At 55.1% G+C, this 10,116-nt stretch overlaps 1 protein-coding gene across 4 annotated transcripts in view; it reads left to right on the forward strand.

Annotated features, from left to right (window-relative positions):
• Positions 1 to 10,116, forward strand: part of EPN2 (epsin 2) — a 52,987-nt gene that overhangs the window by 42,479 nt on the left and 392 nt on the right. For 2 of the 4 annotated variants that reach the window (XM_010842916.1, XM_010842917.1), the window contains exons 5-9: positions 21 to 213; positions 3,920 to 4,093; positions 4,335 to 4,421; positions 6,446 to 6,658; positions 7,882 to 10,109. In XM_010842916.1, coding sequence (XP_010841218.1) covers positions 21 to 213; positions 3,920 to 4,093; positions 4,335 to 4,421; positions 6,446 to 6,658; positions 7,882 to 8,180 — 966 coding nt within the window. In that variant the 3' untranslated portion in view covers positions 8,181 to 10,109. The remainder of the gene's footprint in view (positions 1 to 20; positions 214 to 3,919; positions 4,094 to 4,334; positions 4,422 to 6,445; positions 6,659 to 7,881; positions 10,110 to 10,116) is intronic. The other 2 variants (XM_010842919.1, XM_010842918.1) reach the window with 2 other exon arrangements.

Below are 10,116 nucleotides of genomic sequence, written 5' to 3' on the forward strand. Positions count from 1 at the left end.
CCCTACCCTGCTCGTCTCAGCAGCACGGCTCCCACCCGCAGCAGACCACGCTGTTGGACCTGATGGACGCCCTGCCCAGCGCGGGCCCTGCTGCCCAGAAGGCGGAGCCCTGGGGCCCGTCCACCTCCGCCAGCCAGACCAACCCCTGGGGCGCGCCGGCAGCCCCGGCCAGCACTGCGGACCCCTGGCCGTCGTTCGGTAAAGACCCCTCTGGTACATCTCCCCTGCGCACTTGCTGGATGAGGGAGGAGCTACGGGTACTCTGCTCACCTGGCAGCGGTGGGCTTGGGTCCAGGTGATGGGGTGGGTGTCCAGGCCTGCACACCCACTGTAACGCCCTCCTGAGGGCGGTGGTTCAGAGCTCCACTTTGTCCTGTTGTGAGGAGCTTTGCTTGGGCACGTTTCTCTTCTGCTTCCCACGTGCACTGGAAATGGCTTGTCCCTCCCCTGGGACACACATCAACCCTCAGCCTCAGGATCGCACCCGGGTTAAGAAACTGTATTATACGGCGTGAAATGTCTGAGTCGAGTTGCTGTGATTAGCTAGAAATTATGACATGCTTAAATGACCGTATTAAAGTAATTCTTCTTACTTCCTATTTAAAGCAATAGCAAATCTGTTTAATAGGCTAAATGAACATTTTAGAGTTCTGTTTAATGCCAGCGTAAAGTGAACTTGTGACAGGTGATTCAGACATGAGCGTGGCACCATCAGTTTCATCTGGGGAGTAACCTTGGGCACATGGGCTTCCTGATCGCTGGGCAGGGCTTGGCTACAGGCTCTGGGACGGTTTTGCAGCCAGCCCGCCGCTCTGGGAGCCCCCCGAGGTATACTCAATCCTGCTGCCATGGCTGATCTGTGGACATCCTGTCTTACAACTTTGGATGTATCTTTTGTGCCCATGTCTCTTGGGGCCTTTGTCTCTGCAAACCAGAACCCCATCTTTTGTATTCAGCTCAGTTCCCTAGCAGTTTGCTGAAGTGTACCAAATGCCAGGTTCCGTTCTCCCACGTGGGGACCGGACAGGCGCAGGGAATCGCCCTGCCCTGGGATCACACAGCACGTGGCCCTGGTGCTTTCCACTTGGTATGTTTTCAGAGTTCATCCACATGGTAGCACACATTTCTACCTCACCCCTTTTTATGGCTGAATAATACTCCATTTTATAGATTAAATCATATTTTGTATAACTATTGAGCAGTAAGAGATGATTGAAACCTAGAAAAAAATTTTTTTAACAAAGAATGGTTATCTCTGCCTGTGCTGGGTCTTCATTGCTGTGCACAGGCTCTCAGGTTGGAGCTCGTGGGCTCTGGAGCGCAGGCTCAGTAGTTGTGGTACTCTGGGCTTAGCTGCTCCACGGCATGCAGGATCTTCCCAGAGCAGGGATCAAACCCAGGCACCTTGCATTCACAGGTGGATTCTTAATCACTGGACCACCAGGAAAGTCCATAACCTTAAATTTTCAAATCAAACCTTTAAATGTTGATAGTGAATTTAAAAGATTAAGAGCATGTTTGGAGCTCATCAGAATACAGCTGGGTTGGCCTCATGTGGTTTGTGGCCTCATGTGGTTTGTGGCCTGCCGCTTTTTTCCTTGCTGTTCCTTGCCTGACCCAGGGCCAGCTCCTTGGTTCTTATGCACTTTACTCTGGGCTGTGTGAGGAGGTGGCATGGGGGCTGCAGGGCAGGACTGCACCCCGAGTACGTCAAGGAGGCAGTCTGATGGGCAGGACACCAGTCATATATGGCCCCAGTGCAGACAGGTGGCTCTATGCTTGGGCCAGCTTCATCCAGCAGTGGAGCCAGCGTCCTCGAGAGAGATCCTGCCAAGACTCAGCAGAGAGTGAGAAGACTTTACCAACTCTGTGTTGGCAAACCTGAGGACTTGGATAAAATGGATGAAGTCACACTCAGCCACAGTGGTGGAAGGACACCTGTGAACAGGATAGTCCTAGAGTCACTAAAGGACCTGAGTCAGCCATGCACCTCCCCCTCACCCCCTGATCACCCCACAAGCTTTGCTGGGAGGTCTGACACCCCACAGGAAACACCTCCCCTTCACACAAACTCCTGTGGGCTAGCACAACCTTAATACCAGAACCAGACAGAAGACGCCCAGTGTGAGAACAGACATGTCAGGCCAGGCTCACTTAGGAATATGGATGCAAAAACCCTCAGCAAAGAAGCAATTGCAAAATCAAAATGAGAAAAGCATAAAAATGGTATAGTGCATTATGAAAAGCCTTGTTTGCCAGGACCAAGTCAGGAAATGCACGGTTGGTGTGTAGTTGCTAAGTTATGTCTGACTCTTTGCGACCCCCATGGACTGTAGCCCGCCAGGCTTCTCTGTTTATGGAATTTTCCAGCCAGAATACTGGAATGGGTTGCCATTTCTTTCTCCAGGGAATCTTCCCAACCCAGGGATTGAATTTGCATCTCCTGCAGTGGCAGACAGATTCCTTACTACTGAGCCACCTGGGAATCCCCAGGAAATGTATTAATGTACCATATTAATAAACCCAAAGAGAAAAATCATGCAGTCATCTTTGTAAAGGCAGAAACAGGTTGACAAAATTCACCAGCTGTTTATTGCAAAAGTCTTAGCAAACTTGAAATAATGCAGAGCTTCTGTAACCTGATCAGCTTCTGAAAGGAGAAAGCCTGTCATGGTAAATGGTGCCATTTAATGGTAAATGTTTAAGAGCAAGACATGGATGCAGCGTGCACCCCTGCCATGTGTTGGGACGGGTGGTTCTGGCCAGTGCAGCAAGATAGAAAGAAAAGGAACTCGAAGAGCTCCGCCCCCATCCTTTATGAGAGATGGGAGAGAGTGCGTAGCTTCCAGGGAGGGGTTTATTGGAATTGAGAGTTATTATTAGAATTACTGTGAGAATAAATAGGATGAATTTGAGTGATTAGAATTGAGTTTAGTAAGATTGCTGGATATGAAAATTACTATGTGAACTTCAGTTGTTTCTCTGCATAACAAAAAGGTAATTAGAAAAGGAAGTTTTAGAAACATAACAGTCCCTAGGACTAACTTTTACAAAAGTTGTATAAATCCCTTATGGAAATAAAAACTATAGTAAAAAGTATTACTGAGGCCGCGTGTGGGGATGGAGCTCCTGCATGTCCCGGAAAGCACAAATCAGAGGAAAATCCCGGGGGTCCTGCCCCATCCCCGTTGAGAACTTCTCCATTCTTCAAGTGACCCCTTAAGGAGGGTGAAGGGAAAGTCCACAAGTGAGAAGATGTTTGTAACTCATGGAAGAGAATCAGCAGCCAGATGTGGAAAGAACCCCACTGATGAGCATGATGGAGAAAAGCAGCCCCTCAGGAGGCGAACAGAGTCAGCACCTCATGGAGGGCAAGGGGAGCTGTGAGGGGCTCCTGGGGAGCGGCGGCCACACAAGCACACCCACCTCTCCTTCTCTGTCTCAGAGCGGAACGTCGCACAGCAGGAAAGCAGCACAGCTGAGCCTCCCAAATAAAACACGTGAACACAGCCTTGTGGCGTGTCTGCCGGGCACCTGATTCAGGGGCCCCGCACCGCTCACCTAGGGGAGGTGCTGGCCACTGGGACGGGGTGCAGGGGCATGGTGTGGGCACCTGTAATGCTCCGAGGGGGGAGAGCCAGCATGTGGGTGCTCTTGGAGTCAGCCCCCTCCCCACGGACAGTTTCAGGGTATAGAAGTCTGTCTGTCCTTCAGGGAAGGGCCTGTCCAGATCCGCCGAGTGGCTGTGGTGGCGCCCAGATGTGTGCCCTGTGCTCTCTGAAGCACACGAGTCTGCCAGCAGGCTCTGCGGCCCTCTCCCCCTGGGTGCTCCTACCACCCAGGGGTGGCCCTCCCCTTCTCACTCCAGCTGCCCAGCCATTTCACCGGGCATCTTCGAGCCAACCCTACCTCTCCACAGGTGCCAAGCCAGCCGCCTCCGTCGACCCATGGGGGGCACCCACTGGAGCCGGCACACACTCTGCTCCCAAGGGCTCGGACCCCTGGGCTGCCTCGCAGCAGCCAGCCCCCAGCGCAGGGAAAGCTGCTGACCCCTGGGCTGCAGCCTCGGCTGCCAAGCCTGTGTCTTCCTCTGGTGAGACCCCCTTCCTGGCTCCTCTGCTTCAGTCTGAGCACCCCACTCTGCATGGGGAGTCCCTCTCCTGGTCCCCGCCCTGCCCACCTGGTATCCCAAGCCTGTGCTTCACCTCCCTTTCCTCAGCTGGCTCTCTGGTTCTCCCCACAAGGGGCAGAGATGCCTGCCCACCCCGGCCCAGGTGGGCAGTGGAAGGCAGGGAGTGGAGGCCCCCTGCAGTCACCACCACTCTCTCCCCCAGGGTCCTTCGATCTCTTCAGTAATCTGAATGGTACAATTAAAGATGACTTCTCTGAATTTGACAACCTCCGAACTTCAAAAAAAGCAGGTACATGAGGTGGTGGTGGTTTCCGCACGGTCCTATGCCCTTGACCAATCCCGTCTCTGCAGGGATGACAGTCGTGAGCCCAGTGACTCCACACACTTCCCTCTTGTCTGACTCAGAGCTGGAGTGACTCGGGGCAGCAGTGGATGCCCTTGAGCTTTCTGTCCTCTCGCTGGGCCGCCTCAGCCTCCTGCCCTGGGGCTGCCTGCAGAGGCTACTGCCCTAGCTTCCAGCCCCACATGGCTCCTGCCCCACCTCCATCTGCCTCCTTCCTCCCAGCTCTCCAGAGGCGCCCCCTTTTCTAGACCACTCAGGTCTCTGTATAGGCAGGCATCTTTGACACACACACACACACACACACACACAGGTATATGCACACACACAGCCACATGCTCACACACACACATATACACGTGCATACACATGCGTACATGTGCGCACAGACATGCACACACAGACAGACGTGCACACACACAAGTGCGTGTGCAGATATACACACAGATATATGCACACACAGACATATATCCACATACATAAAAACATGCACACACACATACATACACACTTGTGCGCATGCGCACACAGAGATATATGCACACACAAACACACACAAGCAGCTCCTGCACTGCCCCCCAGCCACTGTGCAGGAGGCCTGACCCCTCCTCGTGTGCCCCTAGGCTGGGAGTGGTCAGGGTGGCGGGCCGAGGAAGGGGCTGGACGCCCTCTTTACACACCGCACAGGGCTGGGGACAGAGTATCCCCAGGGCCACCCCTCTTGCCAAAGCAACTTTTCTCGTTGCTCTCTCCTCTCGGCTCCCCCTCCCCATTTCCCACTGCCTCCTGTGCCTCCCCCAGCAGCCGGGCTGGGCTGGTTGAAGGTACGGGCAGCCTGGCACCGTGCACCACCCCCAGGCCTTGCGGCTTGAGGGGCCGGAAGCGCCTTAGAACTGCTGCTTCCTGGGCTCTTTGTTTTGCCACATGAAGAAAGCAGCAAGCTTCCGTGTGTCCTCCACAGCCAAAGCACAACCTAACTGTCCATACCTGCTCCCTGCGCCTAGTGAGAAGTCTGAACACGCTTCCCTGGGCCTGTGAAGTGTTTACCCCGACTCCAGAGGAGTTCCACTGTATCAATAGAAAGTTTGGAAACGCTTACGGAAGAAAATGAGAATCGTTTCCAATTCTTCCATGTGCTCGTGGCCACCAAGCTTCATTCCAGTACTTTTCCTGAGCTGTTACATACGGCCTTTGTCGTTGGAACTCACGGTGGCGTGAGAGTCCAATCCTGCCCCCGTGACTTTTTGGAAAAACAGATTGAAAACATTTTCTCTCAGCATTACAAATCCTTTAGAAATAGCTCTGTAGAATCTCAGTGATGTTACTGAATTTTTCACTTAGGGGAGGACGTTTCAGGCTGACTTCCAGGTTGTGTGTCTCTGTGTGGTATTTCTCGAGACCAGGCTCCTGGACGTGGAGCTGCAGGAACAATGAGCAAAGGCACCACCATTTCTAGGAACCCACATCCACATTGCCTTTTCACATCTTGGCAGAACATCCATGTCCTGCTGGCCTGTCTCAGCACACCCTCTATTGGCTGAATTTTTAAAAATCATTTGCTTTCTTATTGTTGAGAGATTCATGTCCTTTGTAAAAACTTTAAAAAATGAAAACATCCAAAAGATGTAATTTACTCACGCGTAGCCACCAGCCCACAGTGCTGTTGTCGTGTGTGGAGACGGTGCCGTGCTGTTGGTCCCTGCTTCTCTTGGTTGGTCTCTCCCTCCCCACACCTTCTGTCCCTGGATTCGGGTCTGATGGTGCGAGCCCTGCCCTGTGGCTGCTGGCAGCTCCAGTTTGGGGCTGTTGGGAAAGCTCTGCCATGAACGTCCTATCCTCTGGAGCAGCTGTGCACGTCCCCAGCGAGGCAGCATCTGAGGACATCTGGGTTCTGGATACTGCAGGGTGGGATGCACCTGTCCTGGGCCCCCGCCCTCCCAGCTCACTGGTCCATGTGTGTCCTTGTCTTGCAGCCAAGGCAGCCTCTCCGCCGACCCAGAACAATGGAACCTCCAGCCCTGATCCCTTTGAGTCTCAGCCCCTGACCGTTGCCTCGAGCAAGCCCAGTGGTGCCCGGAAAACCCCAGAGTCCTTCCTGGGCCCCAACGCGGCCCTGGTCAACCTGGACTCACTGGTGACCAGGCCAGCTCCGCCGGCACAGGCCCTCAACCCCTTCCTGGCACCAGGTATGTGGCTTCCTGGATTCCCCCAGCCATCCACCCTTCTTGAGAGTGGCCCTGGGGCAGGCCTGTGGGCGCTGACCTCCCCTCCAACCCTGGATGGACTTTTCCCACAGGCCGTAGGCAGGTGGGGAGCACGCTCTGGAGCACCCACATCCTGGGCCAGCACTGGTGCCTCTCGGGGGGCCTTGTGAGGGGCTGGAAAACAGCCCCTCCTCTCAGTTGAGACCACAGAGCAGAAGCTGCCCCTGGCTTGGTGCCCCCAGCCAGGGAAACCCTCTAGCAAGCATGAGTTTGGGACACTTCTGGGGGCCAGGGGAGCCAGGGTTGGCTGCCCCCGCTTTGGGTGAGTGTACCTGGGTCCTCTGCCGAGCCATGCTCCAGGGACCCTCACTTTGCCCCTGCCCTGGGTTCTGCCTCTTCTGGGGCCGGAACTCTGCCCTCTGTCCCGAGCCCATCCTCCCTGCTGGTGGGCTCTCCACCCGCAGGGGCTCCACAAGGCTGCAGGACAGGCCCCAGCCCTTGAGTCGGTGGCCAGGGCCCCATGTCCCGCCCCAGTCCCGAGTCCCAGTGTGCTCACACCCTCAGCTGCGTGAGCTGCTCACCATCCCTGCCACATGCTCTGTCCCACCGGCCTGGCTGTCTTGCTTCTCCCTGGGTGGGAGGGTCAAATCTACCCTTCAGCTCCAGTCCAGGCAACCCTCTTCCTTAAGGAAGCCCCCGCCCTTCCCCGAGTTTTCCTTGGGCTCTACAAGGACAGGAACGGGTTACGTTCAGGGCATTTGGCCTGAGGACTTGGCAGGGCCAAGCTCTCAGAGCCTCGAGCAAAAGTGCAGAAGCCCCAGCCATGAGCTCCTGAAGGGATAGGGGTCTGCGTCTCTCCTTGATCGCAGGACTTCTCAGAGATTTCATGAGGTCAGGGTCCCCCGGTACAGCATGTGGGGACTGCTTTCAGGCTGCGCTGCTTGTCCCGCCTCCCCCATGGCTCCCCTCTCTCCCTGCACCTGTGGCTGCTGCTGACGGTGCCCAGGGTGCCAGCCTGGAGTAGGCGCTGGCCCCTGTCAGCCTGGCCCATCACTTGGCTCCTCACAGCCTGAGTTTCCTCCTCTGGACATCGCGCCCAGAGGCGGGGCTGCCTGGGTGGCCTCCCTGGCATTGTAGTCCAGCCCCGGGGCCCAGGGACGCTGCTGCTCTGCCCACAGCCACTGCCTCTCCCACTCTCTCCCCAGGTGCCGCCACGGCCTCGGCCCCTGTCAACCCCTTCCAGGTTAACCAGCCGCAGCCGCTGACGCTGAACCAGCTGCGGGGGAGCCCAGTGCTAGGGGGCAGTGCGTCCTTTGGTCCTAGCCCAGGTGTGGAGCCTGTGGCTGTGGCCTCCATGACCTCCGCGGCCTCCCACCCAGGCCTGGGGGCCAGCAGCTCCTCCCTGCCACCTCTGGGCCCTGCTGCAATGAACATGGTGGGCAGCCTGGGTGTACCCCAGTCGGCAGCTCAGGCCACCGGCACAACCAACCCGTTCCTCCTCTAGTGCCCGGCCGGGACCCGTGCAGAGCATCCATGCCGAGGACGCCGAGCAGGGACTGTCGCTTGTGGAAGGGGTCGGAGAGCAGGGGGATGGGTGTCAGGGCGTCCTGTCCAGCTTCCTGAGCAGAGGGTGTCTCTGTGATCCCGGGCCTCAGTCTGAGGGGTGAGCGGTGGCAGCAGACAAGAGGCATCACACAGCATGTGGGTCCCCGGGCCCGTGTCCTGTGGGGGCCCCCTGACCCAGCCTGGCCACCCCATTGCCTCTGTGGGGATCTTCCAGCTCTCGGGGGCTTGGCCGAGGCGGCGGCCATGTGAAGTGCCAGTCCAGCCTCAGCCCAGGGTCTCTGGGACACTCTCGCCCGGGACCTGGCCCCCACCCCTAGCCCCAGGGACACCCCGGGCAGCCCCAGGCATGGACCGGATGGAGTGCCGGCACCCTCAGACACTGACCTTTTCGGGACGCAGTTGTGCGTGTTTTACTTTTCTTTGACTCGTGCGTGAGTTCAAAGTGAACGCCACCACCGTGGAACAACTCTTGAATTAAATCCACTAGAGAAGCTTTAAACTAACCTGAGCGTAGCCCTGCCACGTGCTCCGTGCTTGTATGCATTTGCACAGATTTTGTTTAGTACAGTTTCATATTTGAGTTTGCAGAATTATCAAATAGTCTTTTTTTGGCTAATATTTTTATAACGTGGTTCTTATTTAACTGTCTAGTTTTGATAGAATTTACCAGGTCTGGCTGAATTAAGATATTGGCAGTGTCATGTTAGTGGTTTAAATTCTCTTATTTATGGTTTTAACTCTGTAAGAAAATTTAAATACGAAGAGACAAAAAAATGCCTTATGGAAAAACTAAAGCAAATTCTTTATAGGAAAAATATGGGGATTTGATTACACATAAAAGATATTAAAAAAAAAAAGAAAAACCTACAATAGTAACAAAAAATTGTAGCCTCTAGTTGCCTTTTCCTTTAACTCCCTTTTTTGGTAAATTACCAAACTGACTTTCAGCCTTTTTGGCTAGATCTAAGAGAGAGGCTATTTTTCTTACTGATGTACCAACATGAAAGTTAAAGACAAAATCTAACATATGAATGTTACTCACCAGGTTTTATCAGCTAACTTCTGTGACTGAAGGCATGCACAGTTAACAGGACTCGCGTTTACAGTGGAAACATGGGATGGAACCCTGTCTCTGTGACCTCCCCCTTAGCTCCCTCCACCCTCAGGGCAGAGGTGGGGACAGTGCTGGCGGCTTGTCAGGGGGCAGTGGGGCTCTGCTGTGGCTCCTGGGACAGCCCTAGGCTGACGGGCTGCGGCCCAAGCCTGGCTCCCACACACTCACCTGCCCTCCAGACACATGTTGTGATGTAGAAATAACCATCTCTTTCTTTGGAGAGGATCAAAAATCTCTCTTATACAGAAAAGATATTAACAAACATGCACTAATCTTACCTCCCTCTCCCCTGCTTCCTTTGTCCCACCCACCACAATTTAAAGAAGTATTAAGTCACAAAGATCAGAAGAGACTCACTCCTCCCCAGAGCAGGGACATTGGCCCTGAGTCCCATGTGTGGACAGCTAGCCTAGTGGGCAAGTCAGTCTCCATTTCCACAGTGGATGTCTTGCCTCCGGCACCAAGGGCAGTTAACACCAGGTCCCTCTGCTTGCAGTGCTGGGCACGGGAGGCTGACAGAGCAGCCTGGAGAGCTCACTCTGCTCCTCCTTTCGGAGGCCACCTCCAGCCCAGAGACTTGGGCTGGACTGTGGGCTCCTGAGTCATCAGGAAGGCCGGACCGGCTCTCCTCTCCCAGCGGCCCAGGGGAGAGCGGGCTTGGGGCAAGATGTTCCCCCAGGGAGGGATGGGCTGACGCCTGCACAGGTGGTAGGACCACACTACTGGGTGCTGGGGCCGCTCCTCATCAGTTAGGAGCCCT

This window comes from Bison bison, unplaced genomic scaffold, assembly GCF_000754665.1.
Source record: "Bison bison bison isolate TAMUID 2011002044 unplaced genomic scaffold, Bison_UMD1.0 scf7180017864180, whole genome shotgun sequence".
Lineage (NCBI taxonomy): Eukaryota > Metazoa > Chordata > Mammalia > Artiodactyla > Bovidae > Bison > Bison bison.